The sequence below is a fragment of the Pseudorca crassidens genome, chromosome 18 (genome assembly GCF_039906515.1).
Source record: "Pseudorca crassidens isolate mPseCra1 chromosome 18, mPseCra1.hap1, whole genome shotgun sequence".
In the NCBI taxonomy this organism is placed as follows: Eukaryota; Metazoa; Chordata; class Mammalia; order Artiodactyla; family Delphinidae; genus Pseudorca; species Pseudorca crassidens.
The window spans coordinates 65,194,808-65,214,851 of record NC_090313.1 but is presented as its reverse complement, the minus strand read 5'-3'; the positions used below and the strand labels follow the sequence as shown (position 1 = coordinate 65,214,851).

Sequence of the window (20,044 nt, the reverse complement as noted above, 5' to 3'; positions counted from 1 at the left end):
AACACAGTCATTTTAGAGGTCACGGCCCAGCCTGGCTGCAGGCTCATGACCCATGAGGAACACTAACAGATGATACAAGGTTCAATGTCTACATGACAGTGACTACTGCCAAGACTGCCACTTAGTGCAATACGTCTCTAGGAACAGCCTGCCACCTACCTAACCACACCAACGGGTGTAAGTTTAACCAGCACCATCACTGTTACAGTAGGTCAGCTCCAACGAGGAGAACGATAGCCAAGGCAGAGTCCTTCAGTGTGGCAGGTCCACAGGTCAAGAGACAATCCGTCCGTCTCTGGTCACAGCAGGGGCCTAGATACTGTCCGAGGAAGGAAGTTTCTCCCTCCATGTTAACCATAGAGCTCCAACCATGGGATCTGTTGCTTCCCACTGTGTTGCTTCTTCTTATCAACTGATTGGTCTTAATGAATGACATCAGGTGCGTGATTTTACGTATATGTACAGAGGGTTTTGAAAGGCGCCTGCTGGTTTGAGTTCTGGTGGTACAATCAAGGCGTTTTTCTGCATTTGGACTAGATCACTTTTCAAAGTGATCTACGCACAAGACCCAGGCCTGGGGGTAGATGCTCTTATCTGTTCCACACTCTGGACTTCTGACTATCGTGTCTTTTAAAGCAAGGGTTCCATTGCTGAAAGGAAGTAAGGAAAAAACGAAAACTCTGAAAGCTGGACTGATCTTCCAGTGTCTACACAGACAAACATTAGAATGACCTATTTCCTTTTTGCTACTCCAACTCATTTGGATGTCCCCTTGCCTAGCAAAAGAGTCAGAAGCATGGAGAGACGGGACTTAATCCTGGTTTTAATCCTGGATTTAGTAACATCATTAATCTAATCCCAGCTCATTCCTCGGGCACTTTCTGAAAAAAAAAGCAAAGAAAGAAACCTCAACCTGCAGCCACTGAGTGGAAGGCACAATGCCCCCGCCCCCTTCATGTGGCCTTGGAAAGCCACTGCTCCCACCACACCACCCATCCCTGCTCGCTGACCTCCTAGCCAGGGCCCTCCCCAGCCTGCCCTTCAGGTGTTTCTCCCTTCAGCCCCACCTATTCCAACACGAGATCTCATATGCCTGGTCATTTCTGTGCCAGATGTAGTGTCAGGCGCTCCACGGATGAAGTGCTTCAGGGAGGTTTGGTACCAGGGAGTCTACTTGCTCTTCAGTTCTTGGGGATGACAGTTTGGTCCCAGAGGGACTGTTTCCACCCCCCCCCAAAGAAATACCAGATTTGAATAAACCGTGGCACCGTGGCTGACAAGGTTTGAACTCACGTGAGAGCAAAACATGAAAAAACGGAAAAACAAAAAAAACCCCATAAACCTAAGAGCTTATTCTGCACAACTAGAAAAGAATGACACCAAACCATTTAAACATAATTTATGTACATTTATGGCTTTATACAGTAACAGCAAAGATTGTTCTTGTGTCTGTAAGTACATCAGCATCATCAGGCACTTCTCAGAGAGTATGGGAACGGGAACGTGGAACCTGGTACTAAACTCGAGTAGCGAAATGTGGGCGGGAGTGACTGCGCCCCGACGGGATGGACGTGGCCGCACCTGGCCACGCTGCCAGGCTGTCAGCCCCCCGCCCCCGTCAGGGAGGAGGCCAAGAGTAATGCTAGGCTGTTCTGTTTGCATAAACCACACTGCAACTTTTACTGAATGGTTACTCCCAAACTAAAACCACAAGAGAAACTTCTTGTTTAAAAGTCAGTTATAAATTAAGAACTCTTAGGAGCTGAATGTAAGAATTTCCAGTTGGGGGTTGGGGAATGGTGGGTGGGAGGGGAGGACTGATAACATATATCCAGCAGCTGAACGGGTCCGCATTGTATATTTGGGGGTAACTGTTTCCATTTTAAGTGTCTCTTCTCTTTTGGGGATGATGTTTCACTGATTTACTGCTCATTGGGGTACAACATTTGCTAATTAATTTAGACTTTGTCAGTTTGTCAAAGCAGAACTTTCCAAGTAACACATCTATGACCTAAATATATTCCATACGTCTATATTACGGAAACAATACTTTATATTTAAAATATCTGAATAGCTCTATAATACAATATGCTTTTAATAACAGTACAAACCAGAGGAAATAAATCAAACAAGGCTGCATAGGTGATATCATTTGCACATTTCACAAAGCAATCATGTACAATAACTGATATACTCATTACTCCAGAAAGTCAGTATTCTTACAGAAAAAGAATTACTAGAGGTCACATAATGTTTGTTTTCAAAATAGACAAGGTGCCTTTCACTGGACTTCACTGTACCCCGGAGAGCTACCCAGGATTCCTGTTAGAATTTCAACACAAAGAAAAATTTGAAGGAAAAAAAAAAAAGATATTTACACAGACTCAAGAGGAAGCAACATCTTTTTAAAAGTCACTCTACGAAGTAGTAAGATTTTAACAGTGATTTGTAGCTACGGTTGCCTCTTCAATGAACAAGGCGGTGGGGAGTCTCACCGTGTGATGCCTGGGAGGCGGGGAGTGGTGGCAGGTGGACCCAGAGGGGAACACGAGTACTCTGGCTCCAGCGAGCTCTAGCACATGTGCAGGAGGCACTGCTCAGAACAACTAGGGTTTCTATGACCAGACTTATTTTGGAGTGGCCAACAATGAAGATGGCTAGAGAGGCGGCTGTTTTAATGAATTTTCAGAAGCACAGAAGTCACTGTGGGAGCTTACAGTAGAGCCTGTCTCCTGGAGGAGAGCGCCATCAGAACACCTGTGTTCTTGTTAAACACGGAGGAAAAACCAAGCCAACAGAGACGCAACTCACAGGCAAGACACAGCAAGTGTGAAGTGGGCTGGGTTCACAGAAATCAGAGCCTTCTCAAGAAGGCCAGAGGAACGTTTTTGTGCACCTGTTCCTTTTACTGTGCGGATTCTCAGCGTTCCACATGACGTGAACACACCGGTGGATTAAATGGCACGCAAAGCCAATTAACTTCGTCTATCAGTACAGGTAATTGGAAAAGATCAATATTACAACATAATGATCACAATTATAATTGGCGTTGCTAAAGGCAGAAGAAACACTCCAATTCTTAACTTACGCTAAGGCTTTTTAAAATAAACTCAAATGTACCACTTACAGCTGGTTCGTTGGTTTTCAAATTCATTGCCCCGATTTTTAAGCAAGCTCTATTCCATTTGGTAGCCACCTGCACTCATGAACACAAAACATTCTAAAAATCACTTGAGTGCCACTTAAAAATTCCCCGCTTCGACTTGGCCTTCCACAGGGTGCCAAGTAGCCCAAGGACAGAGGGAAAGAGGGATGAAGCATGAGTGTGGACCTGATTCTTCAAGGCAGAGCTACAGAACCAACCTCCACCTAGACCAGGAAGAGCACAGTATTACGAGGGAAAACTTTTGCTGAAGCTCAACTCAAAACGGTTAAGTTGATCAAAACCCCCAGCTTGAGAAAGGAGCACTGTTTTAGAGGTGGATCTCCCCTTCTGATCTACAAATATTACGAGGCCCCCCGCCAGGAGTATTTGCAACAAAGAGCATACAGGCATCCGTCAGCAGAGTCAATGCTGTGTGGTATGCTTAATTCACAGGATAGTAGAAGCGGATGGAATCTTTTAAAAACGCATACATAAAAACATATCAAGTTCTCCTAAACGTGAAACACAAAATGTTCATAACTATACATCACTCTCCTGCCAAGATAGGGACAGAAATGTTGAGTGTGCAAGTACTAATTACAATGATTGAAAGATTAGTCAGAAACATCACCAAGTAGCATCCCAAAGTGTACAAACCAGTTAAGCACGTATAAAATTAGTACTAATCCAGTTAGAAATACAAAATGAAAATTACGGATGCTGCTTCAAATATCTGGGATTCCACAAATTTACAAGCAGACTATGTAACAAAGTAGACTCTAGTTTTAAGAAAACATTACAGTTCAATATCTATTCCAAAAATGATCTCAAGTCCCAACAATAACATCAAAACTCATTCATCTGGAAATTAGAACCATTTAAGTGTTTGTACAAATTTGCAAATAACAAAATAAACAAACAAAACAAACCAAAAAAAAATAGAAAAGACTTGTACAAGGCTGGCGTTTAACCTATTTTCTATTCTTTTTTTTTTTTCCAAAAGAGTTCTGATAAGTCCATTAATTCAGCAGACGGACAACAGGCTACTGGTTCTCCTGTGAGTTATGTGGCAACGTGGACAGGTCCAGAGCCGTTCCATGGAGGGGTAGAATGGAGAGCTTGGTTCTTTGTCATTCATCAGTTCAGCAAAACACAGGTCGTACAAACAAAAGTTTAACTTATCAAGGACATGAGACCATCACAGTATTACAGAAAGAGTAGAAACTTTCCTTGGACCAAATGAATATTTAAAAAAACAAAAACGCACACAAATACAATTCTGTAGCTACGGCTTATATACAAAACTTGAAAGCACACCAGGATCCAAAAGTCTTTTCTGCAATTATACGGTGTAGTGAGTTTGGCACTTCATTGTAATGAAATTTCCAATGGCACAGTCCTTATCTACAGCAGCACGTAACCTGCAAACATCGGGCAAACATCCTGTACAGGAAAAGTGTCTTCGCTGCCAAGTCTGACGAAAGGAAAAAAGAAACACTTTTTTCTTTTTTTTTTTTTTAATCAAGAAAACGAAAAGGTAGGGTGAAGGACATCTTTGGACTGCTTCTCTCAGTTCCTGCTGTCAGACAATCTGAAGTACTTTTAAGTGTAGCCTAGGAAAGAAAACACATACACACACACACTCATTGAATATACAGCCAAATTAAAATCAATTCAACTCAACATATCAGGGTGACAGACATACTTGCAGGGGGGGCTGGACTTTCTCAAACAGCTCTGAAATCATTCGGTGGGAGAAAATTCCACTTTAAAAAACCCTTCAGCATTTGATTTGTATCAAATGTATTCACTTATTGAAGAGTTGCTAAAAAGATGCAGCCATCTAGTCTGTCGAAAGAAACTCTCTAAAGCAGTTAGAGGAAAAGCTTCCTTACGTTTAAGCTCCAAAGGAAAATTTATAAGCTGCAAAAGGGGTGGAGAATGAATGATAAAAGGTGCCTCTCGGCAAGGGGCGGCCAGCTGCCATCCAAAACTCCCCGACCATGGAAGATACAAGGCAAGGTACTGGGTTCCTCTCTTCTAAGTCCTGTTTTCAGAAGGTCTTTTGATATCGGGGTGCTCTTACCTGCTCACTCGCTCGCTCTCAGCCTGACACCCAGCTGTGTGTCGTCGTCTTGACACTGTGTGGGAAGCTTTGGTTGGGCAACACATTGTCAAAGTTAAAATCCAACGTATCTCCATCCATGAGGTCGTTCCGGATGATGGACTCCATGTCACAGTCCAAGCGCTCGATAAACATGCCGTCCAAGTCACTTGGGAGCTTCTCCTGGTGGAGAATGCCCATCCTGCCGTAGCCGTTGCAGCTGCTCACGGAGGAGTAGCCCCCCAGGGCATTCATCTGCATGGGGTGGGGCAGAGGCACTTGTAAAGCTGTCTTCACTGGGGCCAAGCGGCTCAGACCCGAGGTGTGGGGCATGGTGTTCACCGCGTGGGGCAAGGCACGCCCGTTAACCGCAGACGTCGACTGAGCGTGTCCAGGGTGGCTGTGGGAGCTGGGGTTCATCATCTTGTTATGAGATGCCTGGCTGCCATAGGCTGGCATGACCGAATTAGGGCCCATCAGCACATTCTGGCCAAGGACTCGGCTGCTGGGTTGAGCCACCCCAGGATCAACTGGTGTCATAATGTCATTATGGGGAGGAGAGTCGGAAGTAAGTAACTCCTTCAAGAGTCCCGGTGCACAGTTATACTGACTCATGCCTCCGTAACTCGATTTGCTGTCCTGAAGCGTTTGCATAGGCATCTGGGGCAAAGGGCTCATGCTGGACTGGCCGTACGTGTATTTTTGGTAGTTCGGGCTGGGTGAATTCAGACTGGTGTTTGGCGGCGCAAACGAGTAGCATGGTGTCTGCTGCATCATGGTGCCCGGCGAGGACTGGGTTGAAACAGTTAATGACGTTGGTGATGAGAGAAGGTTGAGATTATCCAAAAGGTTTTCCATGTTCTCAGGACTGCTTATCTCAGACAGACTGGGCAGGGTAGAAGCCATCTTTGCAGCAGACGGTGGGTACACCATGGAATGCACGTCCCCGTCTCCAAGATCATCCTGTTCAGTCATAATGGGAGAAAGCCTCCCACTAATAGTACTAGCATTCGAGCTCGTTCGAGGGCGAAATGTACTCCAGTTATCAAAGTCATCATTGCTGTGAGAGCCAGGGCTCGCAGGCCACTTAGGAAACTGAGACCCTGGGCTGTCCCCGGCACCCTCCTGGCCAGACTGGAGGGATGCTTTTTTCTTGGCAGCTCGGCCTCGGCTCTTAGCAAATTTACTGTTGTTGTCCATGGAGGCGGCTCTTCTCCTGGGGGATTTCCCACTCTTGCCTCCCTCTGGATTAAGCATCCACCAGGAACTTTTTCCAGTTCCTTCATTCTGCACTCGAATAAACTTGCTGTGTAGGGACAGATTATGACGAATTGAATTCTGTAAAGCAAAACACCACGTTAGAAATACAATACTCCTCCAATGGGAAAACCCGCTATTCGATACAGACACGTATCACATGGAAGACAAGTCAAGTTTTGAAAGGGTTTACGGTATAGACTTCAACCGGTACAGTCACTAGGTGAGAGCTCAAATCAGTAAAGGAAAAACAGTATCGTATCTTGAAAACAGTATCTGTGTCTTAATTTAACGACGAGACAAAGTTAAATGAGCATTATTATAAACACCTTCTTTTACACAGCTCTATTTTGCGGGAAATTACAGGAACTGGTTTTTAAACCACTTGGATTTGCTATGCAAATAGCACTCCACAACAAAGTGCTATCAAAACCCCTTTCCACTCCATCACGCCTAGAACTACTGCAAATTCTCTTTGGATGGCACATTTGCCACTTACACAAAGTGAGAAGTTTTATATTATGGGGCCCACGTGGTCACGGAAAGGAGAGAAAAGAAGCAGGATATATTCTTAGTCAAGAATTAAAAGCCTGAAAACTAGTAAGACATAGACTCATTTACATCCTTAAAGTCCATGGCAGATATAGGTGAATATAAGGACAACTGGGCTGTTGTTTAATTTTAGAAAGTTGAACTGCCAAAAAAAACGAGAGAGAAAGGAAGGAAGAAAAGAAAGAAAAAAAGAAAGAAAGAAAGAGAGAGAGAGAGAGAGAGGAAGAAAGAAAAGAGAAGAAAAGAAAAGAAAGAAAAGAAAAGAAAAAAAAGAAAGTTTAAATTCAAACGTTGTTCACAACCCTCTCCTCCCAGCAATAACCAGTAGCACGCACCACCTAGCTCAGCCTCTGACACCCGTCAGAGGTTACACTCTGGCCAAAAAGCCGGTCTGGGAGGGACAGAGTGGTGGAGAGGACAGAGAGCTGGTGGCTTTGATCCACTGAGTACGGCTCCACAACTAAATCGCATGCCCCCTAGGACAGTTAGTAAAGAAAATCAACTGTTTTGGGAGCACTTAGGTGGCTCTGCTGCTCACTGGCTACAAACCTTGGGTAACTGCTTGGTCCCCATGTACCTTATAGCCCCTTTGGGGCTGTTCTATGGATTCCACGAGATAAGGTAGGTCAAATGCTCAGTGGTGTGTGCAACATGGTAAGCGGTCACCAAGAAGAAGGTGTTAGAGCCCAACTTGGTTGGGGGGTGGGGAGGCGGGGCCCAAGGCACCGCCCATTCTGAGCCCATTTCCCCCCTCCTAGTCACTGGGGTGTCGGTAGGAGCTTACGGGTATCACGAACACAAACCCACCACTCCACTCGGAACACGCTGCAACGGTTGCCAGAGACGGTCGCAAGCTCCAGCAGAAGCCGTGGAGCCAGGCGGTAAACAAGGAAGCCCGAATGCAATTCCCCTACTGGACACACGGCGAGACTGACAGCACCTGGAGAGCCTCTGGGACATGTGGACAAGGAAAGGGGGGCTTCCGAGGAGGAGGGAGCTTCTCTGATAGATTTTTTTGCCCCAGCACAAGACAGGGCACGCAGCAGACTCCGTCATCAGGGCCCTGATCCCAAGTCCAGGGGCGGGGACCTGGGGACCTGGAGCAGGGCTGGGTGTGCTGTGTGCGTGGCCCCCAGACTTCCCTGGCTTCCTCTGCCGACTGAATGCAAGGCTCAGCCGACCGAGCCCCCCGAACCGCTGCGGCCCCCCTCCCTGGCCACGGAAAGGCTCTGGCTGGATTTGTGGTCGCCCGGGATGCAGCCACGACACCCACACCCTCACGCCATCGCCGTGGGACGCAGATGCCTGAATGCCAATCACTGCGCCACAACAAAGCCTTGGCACACAGCAGGGTAGGCCGGGACTCAACACAGACTGTGAGTTCACAATTTTCCTCATTAAAAGGAGGCAGAAAACAAAGGGAAAAAATCTCACTTTCTAAAAGGAGATGCAAAAGTCAGAGTGAGGCCGGACAGTCAAGGCTGAGAAATCCACATTTCAAAACGCCCTCTGACCCTCTGTACTACATTCCACCCAAGGATTGCAACACAGCAGCTATGTGATGAGCCCTTCTGCCAGGCCCAGGCGAGTGTGGGTCAGCCCCGGCCCTGAATGGGGACTTCCAGGCTGGACGCTGGGCAGGTGTGTAAGTGGATGGCAGTGAGGGTTTTCTTCTGTTGCCAAGATTCTCCTCTTCCTTCTCACCTACAGATCTATCCCCAACTCAAGACCGGCTTTGAGGACTTTGTGGACATACAAGAACCCTCTAAAAAGAGTCCCAGCACTGCAATTCCCCAATGTCCTATTTCATCCCCATAAGATTCCCCAAACCCCATGGGAAGGTTTTACTTACGCGCGCGTGCGCGCGCACACTCACACGCACGCACATACTGTGTGCTCCCAATATTCCATCATGACTATTTTGTTCTTTGAACACAACAGAAACACAGATAAGCGACGATGAAATCTCTGGAGGAAAGGAAGCTTGACTCCTGTCCCTGTCACGTTTAGTAACTGATAAAGGGGGGAAGATCTTCCTAGACAGTGGCTTCCTGGCTCTGCACTGCCTGGGGGAGGGGTGGCACAGCTCTATGATTCACATAATTAGATCAGATCATTTGCAACTGCAATTGGGGGACTTTTTTTTTTTTTTAATCTTATTTTTGCCTGGAAGCCATTCCTTTCTTTTTGTTTTTTGGGGTTTTTTTTGGCTGCGTTGGGTCTTCGTTGCTGCGCACGGGCTTTCTCTAGTTGTGGTGAGCGGGGGCTCCTCTTCGTTGCAGTGCACGGGCCTCTCAATGTGGTGGCTTCTCTTGTTGTGGAGCACGGGCTCTAGGTGCGCGGGCTTCAGTAGTTGTGGCTCGCGGGCTCTAGAGTGCAGGCTCAGTAGTTGTGGGATGCAGGCTTCAGTAGTTGTGGCACACGGGCTCACGTAGTTGTGGCTCGCGGGCTCTAGAACACAGGCTCAGCAGTTGTGGCACACGGGCTTAGCCGCTCCGCGGCATGTGGGGTCTTCCCGGACCAGGGCTCGAACACGTGTCCCTGGCATTGGCAGGCGGATTCTTAACCACTGCGCCACCAGGGACGTCCCTGGGGGACATTTCTAACAAGACTGCAGAATCTGTCATGATGAAATCTTTAAAAAGTTCAGGAAGCATTCACTAGCTTGGATGGGACATACGCTAACTTACCACTTAGATTTACCAAAAAAAGGGGGGGGGCGCGGGGAGTGGACGTAGAACAATCCCTTACTTATCAAAACATTATGCTACATATTTTCCTAAGAGGACATTTCAGGTCGCTCTTTGAGCAACAGAGCTGTCTCCTAACTTTGCCAACAATTAAAAAATTTTTTTCCGAACAGGAAAAGGTTTGTTGCGCAGGGCTTGTTACATAAATTCCTGTTTTTCACACAGCCGGCAGGACATTAAAGAAGCTATGATTTCCAATGGGGAATATCGGAGTGGAGGGTGTTGAAGAGGTAAAGCTTGTAAAAATACGTGTCGCTATTAATGATGTTATGTCTGCAAATCTCTGCCGGATGCGGTGGACACAGCCGAGGCAGGGAAATTGCGGTTCCCCGTGACCTGTGCAGAGAGCCACACGCGGACAGCAGTGCTCTGAGCTGTTCAGTTCTTCGACCACGAATAAATATCACGTGAGGAGAGAGGTAGGGTGAGAGGACAGGAGACTCGTGCACTGCAAACCACATACCTAAATCCTGAGGTTCTGCATGAGACCATCAGAGAAAAAGACCACTCAACAACTTTCCCCTCCACTAGCCGTAGTCTCCGCAGTCCGGGCTTGCCGCTCGCTGGTGCCCGGCTGGCTCCCCTCTGCACAAGCCCCTCGGCCGCCTGGCCCTTGACTCTCCCTCGCCTTCTGCGTGCCTGGCCACCCCGAGCAGGGCAGCGAGTTCTTGGGAAGCCTGACCCAATGGAAGTCCGTGGATCGTGTTGGGGGAAGGGGCAGCCTGCACCCGGTGTGCCCTGGCTTGCTCAACCTGCTCTGCCAGCTGTTTCAAATGCTCGGGTGTTCATTTTGTGCACTCTACAGACCAGATTCCAAGCTTCTTAAAGGGCAAGGGGCTGGAGTGTGTTTTTATCTCCTAATCTCAAAGCCCCTAACAGATGCTCTACACACACGATACATTCAATGAACGTTTGTTGACTGACATCCCAAAAACATCACAGGGAAGATGTAATGCCTTCCACCACATCTTTTCTCTATCCATTCGTGCACCAATTCATGCCAAGTAACTTTTATTGGGACTGATTTATGCTGGGTGCAGTGAAGGATGTCAGAAGGAATTAGTCACCGAGTCTGCCCTCCGGGTGTTTTATGATCTACCTGGGAAAGGAACAAGTCCACCTAAATGGCCACTCAGGACAAAAAATGATGTATAAAGGACTGTCCAGGAGCCTCGACTTCTTCCTGCCAAAGGTCACCACCATCCCCAACTTCTGTCTCAGCCCAAGTGTCCTTTCCTTCCGGAAGCATTTCCTGAGAAGCCCATCCCAGCCTGCAGCTAACATAGGACCTGATTTACTCACCACAAGCATGACTCTGCTATGTCTGGCTCCCCACTACCCTGTGAGCTGCATGAGCTCGGGGACCTGGGCTGTCCTCTTGTGCGCTATATCCTCACAGCTCCATCACCAAGTAGACACTCAAGTGTCTGTTGAATGGATTAATAGGTCCTACATGTACGGGGTTGTCGTGAAGATTAAATGAGATAACAGATGTCCTTACCTCAATCGATAGGCCCGCTGTTATTATTAAGATAATGGCACCTATAAGATAACATGTCTGTGTTTTAGAGACTCACCCATATTACAAACATTGGTCTCGTTTCTTTGTAATTGTACCTTGTACTGTTCCCACCAAGACGAGGCTTTTACATGTTAGTTACTGGGAAAATAGACCAGTTTTGAGGTAGTAGTTAAGATATTTTCTCTCTGCACTAGACAGTGTCTGCTGTGGGCAGGTGTTAATGAAGGAATTTAGATACTACAGCTGGTCTGTAAACGCGCTTGCCGGGCGCGTTCTCAGAATCCTCAAGGTGGCTGCCGAGCCTTGCGTGCGGGCTCCGCGCTCTGAGTTCAGCTGGCGTGTGACGGGGAGGCGGTGGCAGGTGTTAGAGCAGGGCCACTCCCAAGGCCACAGGCTGGTGTGTCTCCTCGGGGGACTGTTGTGACTGAGCTCTGCGGGCCCACCGCCCTCCTGGCTGCAAGAAGCCACGCTCCAAGGCTGGGCCCCAGAGACGCTGAAGACACAGGGCAGGAACTGCCCCTTCCCTGGACGCTCTTAGCCTGGATGTCTAAAGCAATAATTGGACAGCCATCGACGTGCAAGAAGAAATCTTTACACTTTTCACCTACTTTACATTTTTATCTCATTTTTAAAAAATAAGCATGGAGAAGTTGATTTGAGAACTAAGTTCCGTTTCTCCATTCTTTAGCCATTGAATAAAGATTGTCTGTTCCAGCCTCAAAAAAAATTAAGTAAATAAAAATGAGCAAATGCATTATACAATATATACAATATGTTGGTACAGTATAAATGAATAAATGTACCATCAAAAAGGATGTGATTTTTACAAAAACGTTTAGAGAGCACTAGTCTATTACAGTAAACTTCCAGTCTACTAGAAGCCCCAACAAAGAAAACCAAGGGAGCAGACAGAACTAGACCTCCGTCAAGTCTAACGAACTCTTTGGTCCCGCAAGGCCAGGGCTGAAAAAATGGCCTGGGGTCCAGCCCTCGGTTTGCTTCCCTCCTCCCCTGCCCTCCTGAATCCCGCCTTCAGACCTGAGCTCCCACCCGGCTCCATCCAGCCCACCCACGAGTGTACGTGGAGACCACCACCTCTCAGCCACCACTCTACCCATCACTGCAGCACCCTACTTTCTGCTGGGCATTCTAAGACTACTCTGGTCTTTGTGTTTAACCAAGAATAAAACAAAACCAGCAACTTAAGCTGAATACATCCTGCTCAGGATCCCCTGGCCTTCATACTTTACACGTGGATTTACCTTACAGTTTACAAACGGCTTTCAATACATCATGTCTCGTTCCACCCTTGCAAGAGCCCTATATAAGGCAGGTATTATTGGTCCCATTTTAAAAATAGGAAAACTGAGGCTCAGAAAATGAATCTCATGCAAAATAACTCTGCATACAACACCACTGCCAGCTGGAGAAACCACTTTTTGGCTTCACCATCATGAAGAAGAATCAAAGGAACATACTTAAGACTGAGGTTACATGTATGCATCTTGAGGGAGCGGAAATAATTCTCTCTACAAACACTAGTTTAGAAAACTCGTGTTCTGCCTCAACGGGTAATAAATTTACAAAATATGGTTTGCTTTTAATTCTAATTGGTTACTCTTGGTGGAAGGAAAGCAGAGCAGCTCAAGTGTGAATTTCAAATGTGAGCACCGCCCAGGGAAAGCCTGTGCAAAGGGGCTGTGAGGACCCACGAGGGAAATGGAAAGGCCCTCAGAGGTCCCACAGCCTAGAACTGCCCGTCGCCCTGGGAGAGGGTGGGTGTGAGCTACAGTCACCAAGCCAAACAAAAAGAGCTCCAAACTAAGGCGCTGGAACACGTGACTAAATGAACTTGTTGTTCTAGAAATTCTAGAAATTCTTTCAAAACGCTAGACACACTAGGTTTTTCCAAAAGCATTTTGTCTAATTTCTGTGAACTCTGTCAACGTGCGCTATGGTTTCGTAGGCTCCCAGCATGGACTCACCCCCTCCTCCTGCTTCCTCTGTTTTACACATCCCTTCCTGCAGTTCCAAGAATGAAAACAAACTAAGGAGAAAGCAGGAATAATCTCTGTTCAACAGAGTTCCCGTTAGAGGTGCTAATAAAACAACAACTTCATAAAATAATGCATTTTGCTTGCAAACAGAAGGAAACACGTGACCTTTGCCCATGCTTCTTTTTTACAGGTGATGTCGAAAGATGTATGTTACCAACCGACAGCATAAAAATTCAACTTGAGAAAGTGCTGCAGTGGAAGATTTGCTGTGAAGAGCTTGATCTACACGCTTACACACTAGGCCCTGGCATCCAGCTCTTCTGTAAAGCTGATTTCATTTCCCCGAAACCTGCCCTTCTTGCCTGCACATCAGTGACCCCAAAGGCCACTCTCACCCCCAGTCTGTACTAGGACTCAGGCTTCCCTGGGAACCCCTGTGGACAGAGGACTCGAAGCCTCATAAAACTTGTGAGCTGGAAAACCCTGGGAAGGTCACCTGGCCTAACACCCTCATTTTATATTAGGGAAAATAGAGTTCAGAAAGATTAAAATGCAGGTGAAAGGCTTATGGGTGTTCATTTACAAAAAGCAGAATCACATGGGGCTTTAGTCCTAGAAGAACCAGTGTCAAGGACATGCAATGACCCTCCCCCGACCAGACCAGTACTCAGCTACAGACTTCTCCAGCGGCTAGACAGACACACATTTGGCTCGAAGCAGCTCTATCTCTGACTCAAATCATTCCAAAGGAAGGAAAAGATGACTACATTAAATCGGCTTCTACTAAAAAAAGCACATCGGAGACTATGCTCTCATGTAAAACAGAACCAGAAAGACACATGTAAGATCTCATGCGAACCTTCATGTTTTCAGGAGGCAGTGGGGAGGTGGATCCCAAGGTCAGACTGTGGGACCCCTGAGTCAGCTGGTCTCCCCAAGCCCCAGTCTTGATGTCTGGGACACAATACCAACTGTTACTTGGGATCGTTAGGGGCGGGACGGCATCATATCCATGGAAAGTGCTCAGCGCATCACCTGGCACAAAGTGAGGGAACAGAGGTTGGCTATTTTGTGATGGGAAGTAAAGAGATGTATAAACAGGAATTTTTTAGCCATCATGAGTGGTTACAACCTGATTAAAAAACCATTCATCACAAACTTCCTGTTCAACAGGCAGCCAGCCTTCCTGAGGCTGTTTCCATGTCCTCACAACTGAGCTGCAAAACCCTTCTTTGACAGAGAAATTGTTCTCGCCCTTTAAGAGGATTTCAAAGGTAAAAGTCTGGATCGTTTGACTCCCGTGTTCCGTCAGCTGTGGGGGCGACCCCTGTCATAACCTGTGTCCACGAGCTTGTTCAAGGAGCGGGACATACACCAGTCGGCCAGTGAAGAGCTGGTATCCAGGAAGGCAATTACGAGGACAACGCTCTTCCGCGTCTCTTCCCACACAGTGGCCACCCACCGCCGCCTGCTTCACAGACAGCAAACCCTGAAAGAGCCCCCGAGGGGTGGGGGGGATTTAGAGCAGACTGCAGGGCAGAGTGCTGGGTAAAGGGGTGGGTTACAAAGTGAACGGGACCGTGGTATCAGGAAACAAGGCGTGCAGACGGACGCACCCCTGGCCTAGAAGGACGGCCAAGGAGGAAACCTTGTGATAGAGAAACAGACGATGCTCCACAGCTCGCCTGGTCTTTAATAAGCTCTCCTGTTGGCCAAAAGCCTCCATATTTCTGGGTAAATTTTCAGCCAACAACCTCAGACATTTAGGACTTAAGAAAAAATCTTCAGGGATGGAAGAGAAGCTTTACTTAATGATTTTAAAAGTATCCCAAGCTTTTGCTTCTCAGAAGGTGGTAATTAAAAAAGAAGCACCATGTTTCCCCATGCTGTGTCCCATAGGAAAACCCTGTATCAGAGAAAGCTACATTTTATGAGAGGAAGGGGTAAGTCCTTAATTTTCAGATGTGAAAACCTATACCATTTCATGCCCTGTGTTTTACACACTATCAGAAACCAGGAACTCCGAAAGACAAAACCCAGAACAACCCAGGTGAGGCTGAAACCTTAGATGCAAGCATCTTCCCTTCTGTTCCAGATCATGAGGCATCTATCTGAATCACTGTCCTTGTACAATCTCCGTGAAAGTTGCTACTGTGGAGCCCTGCTTAGTAAAGTCTGGAAAACAGAAACTACCTCCCACGGCTATACACTTGGGCCTGATGTTGCCATATACTAGCCAGAGAGCTCACTCTCAAGTGAATGTCATCAACCCTGGCTAGGAAGGTCCCCGTAATGGATATACAGAGACTAAATTTCACTTAGCTAAAATTCTTTTAAATGCCTTTTTTTTAAAAAAAAAAAATAAATAAAAAGGATGTGTCGGCTACTAAGGATTTCAAAGTGGAGCTTGTTTCTCCTGGGATTTAGTTCCAGTGCGGCAAGCAGGCATCCCTGGCCACCCTTTAACCCAGTCACTCCTTCCCCAGGGAGGCACAGAGACCGGCGGGCACTGCCAAGCCCACAGCAAGGAGCCACCACTCCCCACCCTGCCCATCAGCTGACCTGAAGGAGCCTATCCTTTGCGAAACTTCTTTTTCATTAACTGCCCAGAATACAGACTCTTTTGTGCTCTTGCCTAATGACTGCCTCAGACACAGAAGGCCCCACCAGCACAGAATATTAAGAGGAAACTCATTTGTTGAAGTGATGCTGCCATTTTCCTAATGAAAATCTTTGTCTATTTTACAGGCCATACCATTTTTCGAATCTTCAGTGGCTTTAGAAACACACCGCTTTACAATGCAATTAACGACCTTATGTATTTGGCTACCGGCATGAGGCAAAACAAAATACAAGCCAGAAACAAAGAACACATTAGCATTTACTCTCTTCTGATGAAGAACTTAAATTAGGCATAAAATGAAACATAGCATATATCAATAGTTTGATCCATTTTAAAGTCTTCTAAAGAGAACTAAAGTGAATTTTAAAGTATTTTGTCAGAGTTAGCGATGAGCCCGTTAAACCTGTTCGTGTTAAGTAAATGTTTATTCAAGGTTTGCAACCAAACTGCTTACAAGAGCCACAAAAAGCTTTACGAATGTAAAGGCAATAAGGCTGAAACTTGGACAGATTAGAATCTCTAGGATAAGATCCCACCCATAGGACGTACTATCTATAATTGCTTTTTACCCTAAATATGTTCACTGTCTGGAAAATCTAGGGAAAGATGAATCCACTGAATGCATAAGCTATTTACCAAAAACTGCTACTCATGGTCAACAGAATTAAAAAGTACAAAGTCTCGGTTCATGTGGGGTGTTTTTTTTTTCTGTTTTGGAACCCAAATATGATAAACCCAGATTACAACAACAAACTGCAATAAAATATAACACTCTGAATTACACATTATTTGCAATGTACGGTTTTCTTGGTTATACAGAATCTTGAAACCAGCCTTCTTGCCCATCATTCTGGCTAAGGAACCTAATGCAACAATGATTTGTCAAGTACACATTGTTTTAGGGCTACCCCCCCAAAAATTCTTCAGTTTGTCCCAAGTCAAATAGTTACAAATATTCACTGACTGACCCAATATTAGCAAAACCATTTGGGCCCATTTACTTCATGATAAAGCAAAACGCCCCCCACCGTGGGAGACTGGGCCAGCCACAGCTGTCCCCAAGGGTCCTGCAGATGTCAGGGATCCACCTCAGTGAACAGACCACAGACACAGCAGGTCTGCTGCACAACAGCCCTACTCTCCACACCTTCCTTCCAAACAACAAAGGCTCCGTCAGTACCACCGGGACCCACGCCAGTTCAGGGCCTCCAAAAGAACCCCCCCAAAATGTTTCAGAAATGCAGCTTTATTAGGTTACCTAAAAGCCTACATATACATGTCTCTCAAGGCCTTTCAGAATGTGTCCACCTTAAAACCACACCTCCTCACCAGCACAGCCCCTGTCCTGCACACGAGGCCTGCACCTAACTTCTCAAGCAGTATTTGTCCACGGCGCTGTCACGACAACATGGTGCTGTGCTTGTTTGTCACCCATGCTATGAACAGCACTTCACCTCTGAAAACTGCATCAACTGAACAAGGAAGGAGCCTGAGAACGTCCCCCCACTCCTGCAGAGTCACTGACGCTCCACCAGAAGTAACACATTTACAAAGTGATGCCCACAGGACCTGCAGCCTAAATCAGGTCTCAGGTCAAGATTAAGGCCAGCTCTGGGAGAATGTGCTTCGCCACGATCACTCCAGGGCTCAGGGGATGCTGGAAGGCTCCAAACTGAGTTTGCCCTGGAACCAGATTTAGATGACCTGGGGACATCTACTATGACTCCTGTGGGTTCCATTATTTTTGAGCTTAGCCCCAGGGTTAGGCTGGTCCACATTCCAGAGCGAAGAGAGGAAGAAAGCCAAGTAGGACAAAAAGGATCCTCAAATCACCTGAGGATCCCCAACTGAGCGATCAGCAAACCTCCCCATCTGGAAAGTTTTCCTTGTATTAAACTTTTTACTCTAATGCTGCAGTTTGAACCCATAACCTCTTTAGAAATATGAACAACATTGTCAATGCACCGGCTACACACAACACACATTCATTGTTCTGGGTTGAGAAAACAATGAGAGAGTTTTGTTAAGCTCTATTTTAAATACTGGAGGGAAACTAACAAAGAAAGAATGAATAAATAACTATATGAACCATTTCTTAAGATGATTCAAACCCATGGAGAATTAGAACTTCTCACCTGAGCCCACAGTCTGTGATGGTACACGTTAAACTCCTCTTTGCAACTTCACTGCTCATTGTTTTCAGTTTTGTCACTTTGAATTTTGTCCAAAATGGAACTGTGCATAGCAACCATTGTGGCTGGAATCTTGTACATGCTACAAATGTTTTGTATCTCTTCCGAGCTACTGCATTCAAGGATACTCTGAACCACTGCTACAGCTTCCACCACAATATATTAGTATATACATTTGGGGTGCCTTTTCTCCACTTTCTTAAAATGATGCATTTGCCCAAATGGTTCAGTATTAAGGGTCTTCCCAGAAGAGTAAGGGCTTATTTAGATGACGCCCTGTGCCTCACCACCATGTAACACAAAGGAGCACGGTGAAAGCTAAGTGAGAGTGCGTTTGGAAACCACACAGCATATTAAAAATGTGAACGACAATAACAATTTCAATTTCTAGAAATCCTTGATATTCTAAAACAAAAGCAGGATTTTCTGGAAGAAGTTGCTAACCCTATTACCACGGATACTCAAACAACTATGAGCAGTGAGGTCAGTCTAATTTCAACTCCTCTCGCTTTGTTCTAAACAACAGGTAGTCTCTTCGGTATTAATTTATTTTCTTTCTTTTTTATTACTCGGAAAAGTAACTGAGACAAATTCTGACAACCTAAATAAGGTTGTAAGTAGCATTCAGAATTGTTAGTGGGTGAACAAAGTTTCAAACAATCGTTCTTCACTACAACTCTACCCCCAAAGGTAAGAAGTTTTACATTTTAACCATTTTTATAGTCCATGATACAACTCTATCAAACAACTGATGAAGACAGACACCAATATATTGTATAACTACTTTAATCCTCAAAGTAACTATAAATTAAACTGGAGTAGCATGCAATTTTAGAACAAAATATTTTCTTTTGAAGAGTCTTCAAGGCTGGGTTATTTAGTTTTTTGTTTATTTAAATTATAAAGACACCCGACTGTTCCAAAAGGACCCCAGGGTCAGTCAGGGCTGGAGCAGAACATGTCCCATCAGCACTGCCCCAGCCAGCACCAGAGCATGTTCTGTTCTTGGGGGATGGAGGGGCGTGGAGGTACCAAGGATCTCACAGAATCTTGAGTCAGTCATTTTTATTGGGAATACAAACAGAAGATAAACTTTCACCCTCATTTTTATCATGGAAAAATCAATCCAAAATTAATCAAGAAATCAAGCAAAGCTTAGTTGAAATGGGTCTAACGTAAACTATTTAAATCCAGACAATCTGAGAAATTAATTTATTTCCATTCACATTTCAATAACATAAATCAGGGTCTTTTAATGGAAAGCAATCAATGTCATTTTCATTCAGCAGGTACTTATTGGGCCCCTACTGTATATTGGTACTGTTGAAACAACTAGGTAACATGAGGCTCTTTTCCTGCCTCCCAGGGTCATATACAGATGGCTGACAACACGAAAATGAAAGGTGGCACATGCGCAAAACAAGAAAGGAAAGACCCTAACCTAGAATTGAGGAAAGGCAAGATTCAGATCGCTGGATAAAAGGGAATTGTCGACGTGAGTGCAGAACACGAATAAAAGGTGATGGGTATACTACATAACGTGTTCTAAAACCCGAGAGCCCTGGATTCAAACCCAAACCTGAGTAATCCTGGGCAAGTGACTTACAATCTAACAGTACTTACCTTACTGAACCACAGTACTAAGTGCTCAGTGTGTACAAAGTGACCAACAAATATTAGTATCAGTACATGCAAAAAAGTTTGTTAAAAGCACTAACAAGACGTGTCTGGAGAAGAAAGAAGGGGTAAGAGTGGCTGTATTTGAGTTCAGACGCAGAAAGAGGGGAAAATAAGGTGGGAGGGGACTTTTAAAAATGAGCTAGGAGCTTGTATTTTATCCGACACGCAACACTCAGGAGAGCGAGAAAAGATCAGAATAAAGTTACGACGTGGAACCTAGAG

General features: G+C 45.7%; 1 protein-coding gene across 1 annotated transcript in view; it reads right to left on the bottom strand.

Annotated features, from left to right (window-relative positions):
• Positions 1-1,385: 1,385 nt before the first annotated feature.
• FOXO1 (forkhead box O1) overlaps positions 1,386-20,044 on the bottom strand; it is a 92,020-nt gene continuing 73,361 nt past the window's right edge. The window contains exons 2-3 of the mRNA XM_067713152.1: positions 5,232-6,587; positions 1,386-4,758 (exon numbers count right to left, since the gene is read on the bottom strand). Coding sequence (XP_067569253.1) covers positions 5,250-6,587 — 1,338 coding nt within the window. The 3' untranslated portion in view covers positions 1,386-4,758; positions 5,232-5,249. The remainder of the gene's footprint in view (positions 4,759-5,231; positions 6,588-20,044) is intronic.